The sequence below is a fragment of the Monocercomonoides exilis genome (assembly GCF_001643675.1).
Source record: "Monocercomonoides exilis strain PA203 chromosome Unknown scaffold33-1116896, whole genome shotgun sequence".
Taxonomy (NCBI): Eukaryota; Preaxostyla; order Oxymonadida; family Polymastigidae; genus Monocercomonoides; species Monocercomonoides exilis.
The window spans coordinates 564442-579470 of record NW_027150578.1 but is presented as its reverse complement, the minus strand read 5'-3'; the positions used below and the strand labels follow the sequence as shown (position 1 = coordinate 579470).

The 15029-nt window shown below is 36.4% G+C and overlaps 4 protein-coding genes across 4 annotated transcripts; 2 read left to right on the top strand and 2 right to left on the bottom strand.

Moving 5' to 3' along the window:
* Positions 1 to 86: 86 nt before the first annotated feature.
* Positions 87 to 4425, bottom strand: MONOS_294 (uncharacterized protein). The gene is made up of 7 exons (XM_067872899.1): positions 3867 to 4425; positions 3717 to 3804; positions 3468 to 3556; positions 3196 to 3263; positions 2844 to 2934; positions 2245 to 2532; positions 87 to 2028 (listed from the first exon to the last, which is right to left on the bottom strand). Exons 1-7 carry the CDS (start codon positions 4405 to 4407, stop codon positions 368 to 370), a joined length of 2826 nt encoding a protein of 941 aa, XP_067724387.1. The 5' UTR covers positions 4408 to 4425; the 3' UTR covers positions 87 to 367.
* A 3007-nt stretch (positions 4426 to 7432) lies between these two features.
* MONOS_295 (uncharacterized protein) lies at positions 7433 to 8918 on the bottom strand (the record flags this gene model as incomplete). Its single annotated transcript, XM_067872910.1, has 3 exons — positions 7433 to 7908; positions 8292 to 8601; positions 8787 to 8918. The coding sequence occupies 3 exons, from the start codon at positions 8916 to 8918 to the stop codon at positions 7433 to 7435; spliced, it is 918 nt and encodes a 305-aa protein (XP_067724386.1).
* A 2883-nt stretch (positions 8919 to 11801) lies between these two features.
* On the top strand, positions 11802 to 12173 carry MONOS_296 (uncharacterized protein; the record flags this gene model as incomplete). Its single annotated transcript, XM_067872920.1, has 1 exon — positions 11802 to 12173. The coding sequence occupies one exon, from the start codon at positions 11802 to 11804 to the stop codon at positions 12171 to 12173; it is 372 nt and encodes a 123-aa protein (XP_067724385.1).
* Positions 12174 to 12530: 357 nt separating this feature from the next.
* Positions 12531 to 13878, top strand: MONOS_297 (uncharacterized protein; the record flags this gene model as incomplete). The annotated part of the gene is made up of 1 exon (XM_067872931.1): positions 12531 to 13878. One exon carries the CDS (start codon positions 12531 to 12533, stop codon positions 13545 to 13547), a length of 1017 nt encoding a protein of 338 aa, XP_067724384.1. The 3' UTR covers positions 13548 to 13878.
* Between the last annotated feature and the right edge of the window lie 1151 nt (positions 13879 to 15029).

Genomic DNA, 15029 nt, shown 5'->3' with positions numbered 1-15029 from the left:
TTATGGGAAAGAAGAAATAAAATATGGTATTATCTTTATTTCCCCATTTCATTTTTATGTAAATTAATTATTTGTAATAAATCGTGTTCATTAAAAAAAGCTTTTTCAGATTTTTGTTGATTGGAGCCAAGTTATCATATCAGAGTCAACAAAGAAGATAATTTTGAGGTGAAAATATTTAAAGAATAAGAAGAATAGAAATTACTCACATAATAAAAAAGGACACTCTCTTCTTTGTATCCTCCATATGACGAGTTGTAAAAAAATGAATGCCAAGTTTACTCGAAATATCACCAAATAATACTCTGTCAAATGACATACACCATGCCTTCTCACATATATATTTATATTTTTTTGAACATTTGACTTAAATCTGTTGAAATCCTCCCAGCCTGCTCTTCCTGTAGAAACAAAAATAGAACAAAAACAGTGCAGCAATAACTGCAACTGCAATCACAGATATTGCTATCACCGACCCGATGCTCCGAATGGCAAACGCGCCTGGCGCAATCGCCTTGAACGGTGCTGTTGTGCCAGAAACTCCGTTCTTCCAGTTGGTTGCAGTCACTTCCACCACATAGAGTGTGCCATGTTCCATCGAAGCTGGCAGAGAGAAAGAGAAAGAGCGGACGTCCGGAGAGAGCTCCGTGGCGATGCTGATGCGCTGCCCGTTCTGCGGGACGAGTGTGACTGAGAAAGGGCTGGATCCGCCGTGGTACTCCCACTCCACTTCAACTTTGTCTCCGATGTGCTGCTCAGCGCCAGGCGTGCTGCCAGCAATGGATGGAATGAGGCTGGTGGCAATGATGTTGAAAAAGGGAGACGTCCCCTGGCGTGTCACTGCGCTGTCCTCAATCAAAAAGAAGTAGTCATAATCGTCATCATCAACATCCACCACCCATGACACCTTTTGCTTCTCCTTCTCCACTTTGCTCGCCACTGTCATCACCAAGTCTGCCCGCTGCTTGTCAAACCCTCTCATCAGATACACATTCGTCTCCTTTGCTGGGCGATTGGTCTCCCACTCAATCACCACCTCTTCTCCAGACGACAGCTTCGTCCCCTTTGTGGGCGAGGTGATTGTGATGTATGTCTCACTCAGTTGGATTGAAAATGGCTTCGACTCTCCAATCTTCTGTTGCACACTCTTTCCAAACAGCTTTTCTCTGGATTCTGCTCCTTCCTGCTCCACAAGCATGTTCGATGCTGATGAATGGCTAGCTGAACTGGCTGTCTCTTCTTTCACCCACTTAATCTGCACTGTGTACTTGTCTCCATTCACCACTTTCGCCTCAAACGCATCCCATTGGTAGTACCCATAGTTCGACACAGAACTGGCGATCGTCTTGTTGAGAACGCCATCCTTGTACAGTTCCAGCGTCACATACTCCAGCGAAAAGGAAAAATCCCAGGAGATGCTCATCTCATCTTTCGTCACCACTTCGTTTTCTGACGGCGACCACACTTCAACATGTGCTTCACCGATGACCACAGGAATGGTCAAAAGAACTTTTTGATCGCTTGTAGCTCGAAACAGAACATTGCATTTTCCCTGCAAGTTAGTATCTTTTGGTATGCTCCACTCGACAAAGCCATCAGCTGGAACATTATTTTTCAGAACTTTTTCCTGTTGACCTTCCTGTCCAGCTTTATACACAACAACAACATCGAATTTCAATCCTTCTCCTTGTCTGTTCCTTGTATACCACGACACCCACGTTGAAGTGCCTGAAAACAGTGTGTCTTCCACTTGTGGATTGATACACGCCACTTCGATTTCGATCTTGTCGCATTCATCTGTTTTGCTCGTCCACGCCACACACGTGCCCAAATAAGGAGACGTGGCTGTGCCTTCAAAGCAGCCCATGGATGCAGCAGGCTGCCCGCTCATCTCTTGGCACCATCCACACCGCCCATTCGCTGTGCAGGCACCGCAGCTGTCGAATGCCCAGCATCCTTTGTCCCCTTGGTTGCATTGGTTCTTGTCTGACACATAGACAGAACACGACTCAGCATCGGGTTTCAGTGCTTGTTATGGAGGGAGGGGAAGTGGGGAGGGGGGGGCATGTAGGAGGGAAGGAAATTTTGAAATATTGTTTAAAGTTGTTCCAAAACATTAAAATAGTAGCAGTAATCATTCAACAAAGCGTTAAGGAAGAGCAGCGAAAAAAGTATTGTAGTGCAAAAAAATTGAACAAGTATATGAATTAATTTTAAGTCAACAAATGAATAATCAATTTATACCAGAGTCTGAATCTCCATTTGCTGCTGCCTTTCCTCCGATGCATCTTCCTTTTGTTGAGCACCAGACGCAGTTGTTTTCCGCACAAGATGCGCAGCTGGGGTGCTGGTTGCACTTGTCAATCTGGAAATACCACAGAGAATCTGTCATTGTTGCTTTGTCCTCGGAGAATATCGACCCTCCGTGCACAATCACACGCTGGTTGTCTTCGTCGTAGCAGGAGGCAAACAGGTGGATCTGAGGCGGCTCAACCAGACTCCGCGGCTCAAGTGGCTGCCACGTGCGGTCGTCTGAGATGAAGCATGTCAGTTATCATCGATTGATTGATTGATTGATTGATTGCAAATTGGATTCAGTGGAGAAAAAGACATAAAAAGAATGATTGTCGCAAAGAAATAAACAAAAAGGAAAATGAAAAAATGATAGTGATGGCAAAAGAAAATCAAGTTGAATAAAAAAAATATTGCAAAAGTTTTAAAAAAAAAGAATTCAAAAAAATAGCAAAATGATAAAACAAGTTCAAAGTGAAAAAAAAAAAGTTAAGTCATTGCATTTTTGTGCAATACAGCAAAATGTTGTTTCATATAAAGAATTGCAATACCTGTGTTGATGATTGAAAATGATGCTTCAGAAGATGAGCCACCCCACAAAAACAAAGCAGGACCGATTTGATGGGCATGATGGCCCATTCTCTGGTAAATGAACAATTAAAATTGCAGTTCACCAAATATATTTGTAAAAAGGAAAAAAAAAAAAATAAAAATAAAATAAAATAAAATAAAATAAAATAAAATAAAATAAAATAAAATAAAAGATTTGAGATAAAAAATCAATATAGAAAAATAAAATATGGAAAATAAAAAAGAAATGCAAATTTTATTTGCAATTGTTGCGTTATAGTTAAAAAGAAAATATCTATCAAATCAATGGAAATTATAAAAAAATCTGCAAACCGCTGGAAGCGCACTCGGATGATAAGCCACTTTTGTCCATTCGGCTGTGTAGTCGTTTCCATTTGCAGCTGCAGTTGATATGAAAATTAAATATTCATAAATATATTCATATAAATAAAATGTGAAAAGATGAATGAATGTGCAAATAATGTTTCCTCTTTAAATGAAAATAAAAAGTATTTAATTACTTTCCATATATTTCTTAAATAATTGTCTCATAAATGTTAAAAGCTCAAAAAAAAATCGTGCATGTTACTCATATTCTAACAAACTTATTGTAAGTTTCCATAAAATGACATTATCTCCAGACTTTTCGCATCTACCGCCAGTTAGATGAAAAATGTAATTATCGTTTTGTTTCCTAGAAATAAGATAAGTTCAAACGTCAAAAAAATATGAATATGAAAGGTTATAAAATAGTATGATTGAATTAATGGAAATTGTATTTAATTTTGTTTTTTAATGAATTTCAAAGAATAATATTAATATCTTTTAAAATGATTATTTAAAGATTTGCATACTCATCAAAGGTCAATTTTGATTGAACAGCTGGAGGTACAGGTTTATCAGTTGCATATGTAATCTTGATCCATTTTTGAGGAGTTTTATCTTAAGATTATGTAAATAATTATTAATTAAATAAATGAAATTTTAATAGATATGCTACAAACCGAAATTATACATATATAAATTATGTGAAGGCAAAGGCTTTTCATCAACTGTCGTAAAGCCGCCATATGCAACAACAATTTTTCCATCATCAGTTGAAGCCATGGTGTGATAATACAATGCTTCTGGAAGATCTTCCATGTTATTCCAATGAACTTCTTGTTCTTTTTTAAGTACATAGCATTTTTTGCTTGCTTTGCCATCTTTTCCAATTCCTCCACTTACTAGCATTCCCAATTTGTTTTCTCCAACTGAAATTCTTGTGGCAGCATGTTTATAAAGTTCTGTCCTTGGTTCTTGAGTGACCAGTTGCTCAAATTTATCTCCAGACAAACGATATAATGAGTTTTGAACGGCTGCAGCTTTATCAGCTCCCCCAAAAACATATATTTCATTGGGAGAAACGTAAGTCATTGAATGATCTCTGAGGAAGTATTTTGTCGATGATACTTCTGCCCATGTATTTACACTCTGTTCGGAAAAAGTCAATGAAATTAAACAATATTCAATTAACAGAAAAGCAGTTAAAATTGTTTGTTTCATGAAATTAATTGATCATGTATATATTATAAATAAATTTTTAAATTTTTCATCATAGAAAAAATACATAATCTTCATTCAATTCACAAATTTTATTATTGTTAAGCCGAGGAAAAATATTATGACATAAAAATATATTCGTATCGTTCATTTTCATTTGCATGACACTGCTTTTTCCTTTCCACAGGTTTAAGAAAACGTTATTTATAAGTTTTTGATAAATCAAAACTCAATCAATGGATGCTTCTTCAATTATTAAAAATTGTAAATCTGACTTGTTTTTGTTACTTTATTAGCATAAATATTGCATTTGATAAACTTACACCATTTTTAATTCTTATTTGGAAAACTTATTATTCGAAAATAATAAACTAATTATTCGAAATAAATCATTTGAGGGTTTTTGAACAAATAATTTTTTGTGAAAAATTGGTTTTTGGCTGAATGAAGGAAAGAGATGAAAATATAATGTTCAATCAATATTTGTGAAAATGATGAAAAGTTGAATCTCTTTCTATATTATTTATCAAAATATATGAAAATTTCAAAATTTTTAGAAAAAAATCATCTTCATGGAAATATGATAATTTTCAAATGCATTCACCTCATATGGTTCAATTAGCATTGTTCAACCTCAACATTTTATTTGTATCAATTTAAGATGTTGAAAACATATATTTTTCACCATTGAAAAAATTAAAAAATGTTCATTCGGAATGTTAAAGTTGTTTTCAACATCTTAAATTGATACAAATAAAATGTTGAGGTTGAACAATGCTTATTGAACCATATGAGGTGAATGCATTTGAAAATTATCATATTTCCATGAAGATGATTTTTTTCTAAAAATTTTGAAATTTTCATATATTTTGATAAATAATATAGAAAGAGATTCAACTTTTCATCATTTTCACAAATATTGATTGAACATTATATTTTCATCTCTTTCCTTCATTCAGCCAAAAACCAATTTTTCACAAAAAATTATTTGTTCAAAAACCCTCAAATGATTTATTTCGAATAATTAGTTTATTATTTTCGAATAATAAGTTTTCCAAATAAGAATTAAAAATGATGTATTGATAAAAGAAATTCAGATCGCCCTTTTAAAAAACGATAAAACTTCTGTCGCAGAGGCTTATGATAAATTTGGGCGACTATTTTTGGAATCATAATTTTTTGGGGAAGTTTATTTTTTCATAGGTTGTTTGCCTTTCTATGTAGAATTTATATTCAAATGCTGAATTTTTCACAACAGTATTATAAACAAAGGGTTCTTGTTCAAATATTGGTAATTATTTTTGAAATCATATTTTTTCTGTCAAAAATTTCGTTTTGAATATTTGGGGGAAAATATGGACATTCAAGCATTTTATGCACGACCTGTTGAAAAAATTTTTATAACATATTTTCATTGAGTTTGATAAGTTTAACATGAATATCCACTTTTTTCGTCCGAATTATTCTTCATTCAAATGTTATTGAACAATTAAAAATTTTGATCATAACCCACTAAAGATCAAAAATTTGATTTTTATCAAAAATGAAAAAATTTTCAAATCCTCAATTAAAATACTAGGCCTCTGCGACCGACATACATTTTTAAAACAACTCGACAGGTCGACCGACAATTTTGTCCAGTTTTATTTATTATTATGAAAAATATTTTTTATTTATTTTTATTTATTTTAAAGAAAAAAACGAAATAAAATCATTATTTATGTTTTTATATCGATCAATATGATAATTTAATATGGAAATGATAAATCAAAAAAATTTTTTCAAAAATTCATTTAATGAAAATGGGTTATCGACAGATCTTTGTCGAGATCAGTCGAACGACAAAGATCAGTCGTTTGACAAAGATCAGTCGAGTTTTAAGATATGAAAGAATATTAATGATTATTTATTAATTGCTAATTTTTTTTTTACAATAAGACTTTCGCTCACTTGAAGATTTAACTTTTTTTTTATTTTTGAATCAGGCTTGCTTTGATTTCTTATTTTGAAGTTCAATGATTCGGTAAAATATTATTTCAAATGTTGCATTGTTCAAACAAGACTTTTTGATCACAATTAACAAGAAGAAACAGAGTTTTGTGTGTTTCAAACGACAAACATTTTGTTTTTTGTTTTTTGTTTTTTATTTTTGATTCATATTTGATAACGTTGTTTCAAAAATAACATTTTATTATTGTAGCAACTCCATGAATCGATAAAAAGGTTGTTTGAAGACGATTATTATTCTTAATAGTTGTAAATATCTTTTGTTCAAAGTTCAAATTTGCGCAATAACGAATGATGCGATTCTTTTTCTATAACATGAAACCGTGATAAATTATAAGTGAAGAAATACCATTTTCTTTACAAAAAAAGTGAATGAAACGAAGTTTAGATAATTTCGTATTATCCAGAGGGTGAAATGTTGTTCCATTGGAGTGCGTTTGTGAGATGAAATGAACATTAGGAAACTGAAATGGAGATAAAGGAGCAGATGGAGCTGTATGCGAAGCCGAAGAGGACTGTGGAAAAGAAGGTTGCTCAAATGATAATGCAGACCAATGGAGTGAAGAACATCACATTTGTCGAAAGAAATTGTTTGAAAGAAGAGAGAATGCGAAAAGTGGAAGAAGAAGAATAAGAAGTGTAGGAAGAAGAATGTTTAAAACAAAATAATTCATGTAATGAAGAGGAATAAGTGGAAGAAGAAGATTATGAAGAAGAAGAAGAAAAAAAGAAGAAGAGGAAGAAGAAGAGGAGGAAGAGGAGGAGGAGGAGGAGGCGGAAGAGGAGAAGGAAGAGGAAGAATGATTGGAAGATTTTATTGGGATGATACGAATGTGAGTTGAAATGAAAGAAGAAGAATAGACGATGAAGTTAAAAGAACTCTTTTTGTTTAAGTTTTTATAATTGCTTTCGCAAAAGTTTTCCTTTGCTTGGGTTGCTAAATGCTTCACTATCGTCGTCATCATCGCCATTATCTTCTTCATCGTTTTCATCATCGTCACTTTCATCCTCATCATCATCGCTATCTCTCTTCTCCATCTTCCTCGTCTCCTTCCTCTCTCTTCTTCTCCTTCTCTCTCTCTCTCTCTCTCTCTCTCTCTCTCTCTCTCTCTCTCTCTCTCTCTCTCTCTCTCTCTCTCTCTCTCTTTCTCTCTCTCTCTCTTTCTCTCTCTCTCTCTCTCTCTCTTTCTCTTTCTCTTTCTCTCTTTCTCTCTTTCTCTCTCTCTCTCTCTCTCTCTCTCTCTCTCTCTCTCTCTCTTTCTCTCTTTCTCTCTCTCTCTCTTTCTCTTTCTCTTTCTCTCTCTTTCTCTTTCTCTCTCTCTCTCTCTCTCTCTCTCTCTCTCTCTCTCTCTCTCTCTCTCTCTCTCTCCGAACTCGCCTCAAACGGCCTGAATTCCTTCCACACGACACAAACTTTCTTCTTCACCTTATCTGGAATCCTCACTTTTGGCGCTTCATATTCAAATCTCCCTTTTTTCGAAAAGAAAAAAGAGCCGTCTGAAACAGGAAAATGGTGAAGTGGGATCGGAATGAGCAGTTCAAATTCAACTTGAAATATCAGTGTCAAAAGCTGATGTAGACAGCAAAAGCGGACAAAAGATGTTTTTTTGGCTTTTGAAGGAGGGAAGGAATTGACGATGTTCATTATTTTGCCATCTTTGCGTTGCATTGAAGAAGCTTTGCTTTTCACAAGAAAATTCGAAAGAGGCTTTTCAGATAGCATTTTGTGGGTGTTGTGCACGAAAACACGAAGGGCGTGGGAGAGGATGGCGATAGACTGATTGTTAGAAAGGGGAAAATAAAATAAAATAAATATACAAATAAAAGCAAGAGGTGAGAGTCAAATCTTCATTAAAACATGAACACTTTCATTCACAAACCATTGTCAATCCCATTCTCTTCCAGTCTGATGTTATTCACTTTTGTTCTGATCTGCTCTTCGAGCGATGTATCCATCTTCACACACACATTCTCCAATTTCAGTGGCAGTGGCACAACTTCAATCGTATTCACTAGGCGGTTTCCGAAGAAGAGCGGGCGCCGTGTCACGACTGCAAGAAGAGTGCAATAACCAGAAGGGAAAAGAGAAAGACAGAGGGCGGAGAAGCTGAAATCTTGGTTCTTCTCTATCGTCTGCTCCTTCACTGTAATGCTGGGCTGCTTGCAGAAGTCGCCCCGCTCCCAAAAACTCTGATCCAGACAGGATGAAAAAAGAAAGTGAACGTAAATTGATTTTGACTTCGACTTCGACAGATCTTCGTACTTGTTCTCTTCGCTTTGTGTAGCTTCCCCGTCTTCTTCGCCTTCATAGTCATCATCTTTTTCTTCTTTATCACATTCTTCTTCTGATTCTTCAAGAACTGAATTTATCACACCAATGCTTGCTTCAAAATCAAAACTTGTTTCGTTTTTTCGATTTGGTGTGGCACTTTATCTTTCTTCTTTGTTTTTTTTCTTTCAACTGGTTCGTCTTCATTTTCCCAGTTCTTTTGTCTTTCACTTGTCATTTTGATGAAAATTTGTCACTTCTTCATTTTGGATATCTGTCTTCTTCTGAATCTTCCATGTTTTCAGCTCAGCTTTCATCAGCATTTTGTTCTTCTGCTTTTCTTTTTCTTTCGCGAAGGATCCAGTTCTGCTGGCTCTGCTTCAATGAAGTCATTATGCTCGAGCAATTTTTTCTTCATCGTCTCCTTTTAAATCACTCAATGCGCTGGCGATATGACGCCCATCTGTGACAACGATACATTCCGCTCGTCGATGATTGTATATGAAGGCAAAGCCTTGATGAGCTTTGCTCGCTTCTTGTGTAAAACAAATGTGAAAGTTAGTTCTGATTCTTGAATTGGAAAAAGATTGGGAGAAAAAACAAAAGAAACACTCATTTTTTGGACAATGGTGCAAATTAGCAAAATAACAAACGTTGAACAATAAGATCTGTTTGCACAAATAGCACTCGTGGTGAATCATATGGCAAAATTTTTTTGAAAAAATCCATTTGTTTAATTTTCAAAAAAAACAAAAATTTTATAATTTCAACAAATTTCTGTTCCCACTAATAGATATTCACTGAAATGGAAACAGAACCAAAACAATGTTATTATTTCCATTTCAGAAAAGTTTCGTGAGTGGGAACAGAAATTTGATAAAAATATGAAGTTAAAATTTTATTTGAAAATTAAACAAATGGAATTTTTCAAAAAAATTTTGCCATATGACAGCTTTTTTGTTCAATAATCATATAAATCTAATAAAACAAATATGTAAAATAACAACACATTTTTTTTGTCGCCTTTGAAAAAATAAAAAAATATGTAGAAGTTTCAGTGCATGATCAGTCATTTCAGCAAAAAGCGTATAAGCCTCTTCTCACAATGTCTTTTTGGCTATTCAAAAATGCACTTCGACACATTGATGCTGTTTGAAATAAGCACAAATTTGAGAAGGAGAGAAACAAATTGAAGAAGAAGAGGAAAAAGATGATGATGAAATAATAAATGAAAAAATCGAAAAAGGAGTTTAAGAAAAAGTAATTTTAAGTAATTTCAACTGATATTTTCTCTTCTTCTCCTTTTTTCACACAGAAAACAATACAAAAAAAGAAAAAAATATCATTTTCTTTATTGTTTTGAAGAAAATGATGAAGATGAAATAGAATTCTTCTCAAAAATGATCGAAAAGCATACGAAATCAAATTGTCTTCTGATTTTGCCGAGGAAATGTTTGAGATGCAAATGAAGGAAGATTTGAGGAAGAAATAGAGGAAGAAGAAGATGAACAGAATAGTTTTTATTCATGAGTAATTTTTCTTCGAGCATTTAAAAAAACAACGTTAAAATTATCTCCATTAATCAAATCCATATCAGCAGCAAAAACATCTCAAAAAACTTCCATCCCAAATTATTGTATTTAATACAAAACAACAGACTTTTTGATTCCTTTCATCTATCTTCTCCAGTTTTTTGATAAATTTCTTATTTGTTTTCAAAATACAAAATATGTTATTATTATGGTAATATAAAATAAAAATAAAAAAAGAGCTACTCAAACCTATTGTTTTGGTTGTGGTGAGTTAGATATATTCACGAAAAGCAAAGTTTGGGAAGAAACAATCATTTTAATATTTTCGACAAAAGAAAAATTTCTCGACCGACAAATTGTTCTCGAAAAATGTGTGTCGCAGAGGCCTATAAAATACTTATTTATTCTTTTGAATATCGCAAAAAAGATTCAAAAAATCTGGAAATTATTTTTTAGTGCAAAAATGAATAATTAGTGGGATATGATCTATCAACGAAAATATTGTCCAATAGCCTATGTGTCAATAGTGAAAACAAAGTGATGAAATGCACAACAAGATGAAAGTCAATTTTCATCAAAAATATCAGAATGAGCAGAAAGCAGCAAGTGCAGCATTCTTCGTTTCTGGGACTGATTTGTTCGTTTATAAATCATTTGATTCATGCGGTGTTTGCGCCAAACAGTTATTCCTTCATTACCTGCATAACATCATGTTTCAACTTTTCACACGAAAGACCCCTGATCCATTTGAGCTTTCACTGATTTAGGAGAGAATTTATGGTATATCGACTTTTCTTATCCGAATGTTAATATCGTGCTTATACTTCTGATGGAGCTTCTGTCTGATATGAAGGTTTATCTCAAAAAAGAGTCTTGCAGAAAAGACATCTCACAAATCGCTTCTTCTCTTGGAATTTTCAAATTCTTCATCTTCTTCATAATCTTTCTCTTTATCCTCCCCTTCTTCTTCGCAATACGCAACAAACCTCTTCTTTTCGCCATTTCAGATGCAAAGAAAAGGGGTAAGTCAGATGCATCGATATCGAAGGATGAATATTCTTCACGTCCTCTCACACTTCAAAAGCAAAGATTGTCAACGATGACTGCTTCATTCGCATGGGAAGGAATGATGAACATTATCAAATTCCTTTGATGTTTTCTTTGCCGGATGCAGGTGAAATTTATGCAAGTCAAAAGAAGCCATCACAATGAGCTCGAGAAGCAATGTTGAGGAAACATTGTGATAAAGCGCACTCTACTGATCAAAAGTATTATGTTGTAGAATAATATGAAGCTCTTGGAGATACTTTTTCACTCTAACTCTTATTCCACTAATGTGAAAAAGACTGTTTTAATAAATATTGAATCATGAAGCAAGCAGAGCTTTGGGCTGTGGAAATGAATTATTATCAACGAAACAAAAATGCGTTTGGTCTCCTGTAGATTTCGTTCGAAATTGCACATCTGGTGTTTGAACCTCTGAAGAAGATGCGTACTGAGTGACGAAACTGAGCGAAAAAGTGATGGAGCAAGGTGTTTCTGCGTGCAAAGTGGGGGAGATTCTGGAGAAGGGGCTGTAGCCTGTAGGGATGAGGATGAAGGATGTGAATTTGTTGCCTGCCGCAATTGCATTGGCTGTTCGGGAGGAGAGAGAAGAGACAGAGGAAGGAGAAAGTGAAGAGGCAGAGGAAGGTGATGAGAATGAAGTGAAATGCGTGTATCCTACAGCGCACAGAGAGTTTGTGGAGAGAATGAAAGAGATCCAGGGGAAGCTGGAAGAAGCGATGGCGCCGTTGAATGTGGAGGCGCTTGGGCTGAGTCGGCTGAGGTTTGTGAAGGTAGAGACTGAGGCGGACAAGTTGCATTCAGTGGGACCAGAAGTGTGCAGCACTTCTCCATCTTATAGCATCCAACAGGAGATTTCAGAAGAGCAGAAGAGGAAGCAGCAGATGGATCATTGAGTATAGCTTCAAATGGAAGAGAAGAAAATGTGGGGAAAGATGAGGAACAGGTGGAAATGTCTGCGAATGGCTAAGGGATGAATGAGGAGTCAGGGAGAGAGGGCAACTCCATTGATTTGGAGAAGGAAGAGGAAGAGGAAGAGGAGGAAGAGGGACAGATTCTAGATGTGTAATCACTGCTTAGTGTTCCTGCGCACCCGGAGTGGGTGACGCTGGTTGACGAGAGTGCGTATGGGAGCTGGCGAGACTATCTGGTGATGAAGATGGTGGCGGAGGTGCCTAACAGAGCTGTGTGCAGAGCGGGAGCGGATTGCTGTGAAGCTGTTTGTGGAATGGATGATACAGCCGGACGGGACGATGAGTATCACGTTTATTGAGGAGAGGCTGTTTGGGAGGAGAGAGAAGAGAAGAGAAGGGTGTGCGTGTGGGGGAGGGTGTTTGGCATCAGATGGAGTGTCGTTGCATTTGAGCTCGGACAGGCAGAGAGAGAGGATGGACGAGTTTGTTGCGATAGGGGCGGTTGTGTCGCAGGAAAGTGTGCCGTCGATTGCTCTGCGGGATGCGACGTATGCGATTGGGCAAGTGTGCCATGGGAAAGGGATGATTGGGGTGTTTAGTGTTTCGTATTGTGTGTTTGTGGACGAGTGGGAGTCGCTGCGGATGTGTGCGGTGGATCTTTCAGTGGGCCCGCTGGCAGCGTCGTCGGCGTTCCGGTGGATGTCGTATCTGCTGCAGGGGGGCATCGAGATTGCGTCTGGAAACTACCTCCTTCCGCGCCGCAGCAGCACAGCCGCTTTGCATGTGCGTGCTCCGTCCTTTGATTCTGCACATTCTGCCTGTGCTCGGCCTCAGGGCTGTTCGAACGGAGCACACAGGTCGGTCTCGCCGCGCCAGGTGGCAGGTGTGGAGAGAGTGTCTCCTCAGGCGGCGTGTGGCCCAGCCAGCGCCTCTGCACAGGCGTGTGCTTGCCTCTCTCCAGCAGCGACACGCAGCTTTGTGATAGCACAGCTGTTCTACGAGCCGGAGCTGTCACGTGTGCCGCACGGGCAGTTCTTTTCGAACTGCCAGGAGCACAACATCAATTTTGATTTTGAGGGGAAGTGCGGTGTTCTGTTCCAGCTGTCCGGGCATCTCATCGCGAGGGTTGTTGAGTTTGTTGCGTGCGAGCTGTCTGTGGATCTTGTCGCGCGGACAGCAATGCGAGCGCTGGAGAAGGTGGAAGTGCACATGCTGCACTGTGCGTATGTTTCTGCGCTGAGCTGTGAAGACAAGAAAAGGATGGAAAAGCGGGTGTATGGAGAGAATGGGGCTATGGCAAGAGGGACAGTGCTGGGGAGGTTGAACTTTGTTGGAAATGGAATTGAGAAATGCTGAAGAGAGAAAAAGAAAAAGGAGACTTGGCAATAGAAGGTCTAAACGACCGGTCACGCATTGGCGATGCAGTTCCTCTGAAAGATTCCGTTTGGCAGGCTTCAAATTTGCTGTTTTCATTCCGACTTTTATTGTTTTTATTAATAAACCGTCGAAATGTTGGAGATCTTGTTCTCAAATGATTTTTTCGTATTCATGAATTATTATCATTTTTGTTGTTTGAACAATGTTTTTAGTAATCCATGAACCAATTCATTCACATGGAATTTTGAAAAATCTATTTTTTTTTATGTGTTGATATTTTTTGTTCAACATGAAGATGTCCTTTGTTTTATAATTATCCTGAGAAAAGTCTCGTTAGCTATTGGATTTGTCACATTCAAAAGAATGAAATAAAAATTTTCAAACTGAAACGCATTTAATAAATAAATAAAGAAAGAAAATTGTTAGAAAATGAAACTGTTTGAGTGAAGTGGATGATTCTGTCGAAGTGAATGTTATGCATCAAAGAGTATATAATATGCTCACTCTTCTTTTGCGCATTCATGAGCATTGCTTGTCATCAAACGCTTCTCATCTTCTTTCAATGCATACGATTGCTTGTGAGCTGTTTCATTTATAAGGCAATCAGCAAATGTTAAAATAATATTTGATAAGAGTTTGAATGAATTCATTAAAAAATAAAAGGTGGGAAATGAAAAATATAAGAAATTGATATGCAATTGCATATAAACAACAAACTTTCAGCAATTTTCGCTTGTTTCAACAACTGTTCTTTCGGATCCGCGAAGAGATCGTCCTCGTTATTTGAAATCATCTTCAGCAGCATAGATTCCTTCAACGTCCTTGCCCTAAGTTTCCTTCAACTTCCATCTCCTTTTTCAATTTCTCAGGAATATATTGAGTTGTCAGTTTTTCCTTCCAGCTTTTCAGTAATCTGAATTGGTCTTTCATTGACTTCCAGATCAGCGGATTCACTGCTTTTACGACGAATGAAGTGTCGACTGCTTAAACACGATAAGCCTTATCAGAACATCTCAGCACACCAAATTTGGATGCGCTGTTATTGAAAACAATATGCGGAAGGCTGTTGCTGCTTCGAAATGCCAGTTGGAAAACAGTTCTATTGTATCTCACTTGCGTTTGGAACCAATCGGAGCAATATGGAGGGAGAAAAAATAGTTGAAACAAAAATAAAAATTATGAATGAAAGCAGATAACCAAATGCTTTTCAATTGAGGATTTTCATCCCCTGTACAAGTCGAAAACAAAAAAATGTACTATTCCCATCTGCTGATTGTATCTCCTCATCCAGCTTTTTTTTTATTTAAAAGTCAGCAAAGAAAAAAAACTTCTGATAATTTTTTCAGAAGCAAACTTTGGAAAAGCGAAGCATGAAACAGTCGTTATTTTGATCAGAAAAATATATATCATGAGCTGTATATATATTCGCATTCAAAAATGAAATAATGAAAACAACTTCAT

Excerpts from the sequence above, each read along its gene's own strand:
- MONOS_294 (XM_067872899.1), bottom strand. The coding sequence starts at position 4,407 with ATGAAACAAACAATTTTAACTGCTTTTCTGTTAATTGAATATTGTTTA. Across the intron at positions 3,805-3,866 it reads TTTATATATGTATAATTTCG|ATAAAACTCCTCAAAAATGG; the intron begins GTTTGTAGCATA and ends CATAATCTTAAG. Across the intron at positions 2,029-2,244 it reads AAATGGAGATTCAGACTCTG|CACTGAAACCCGATGCTGAG; the intron begins GTATAAATTGAT and ends CTCCATAACAAG.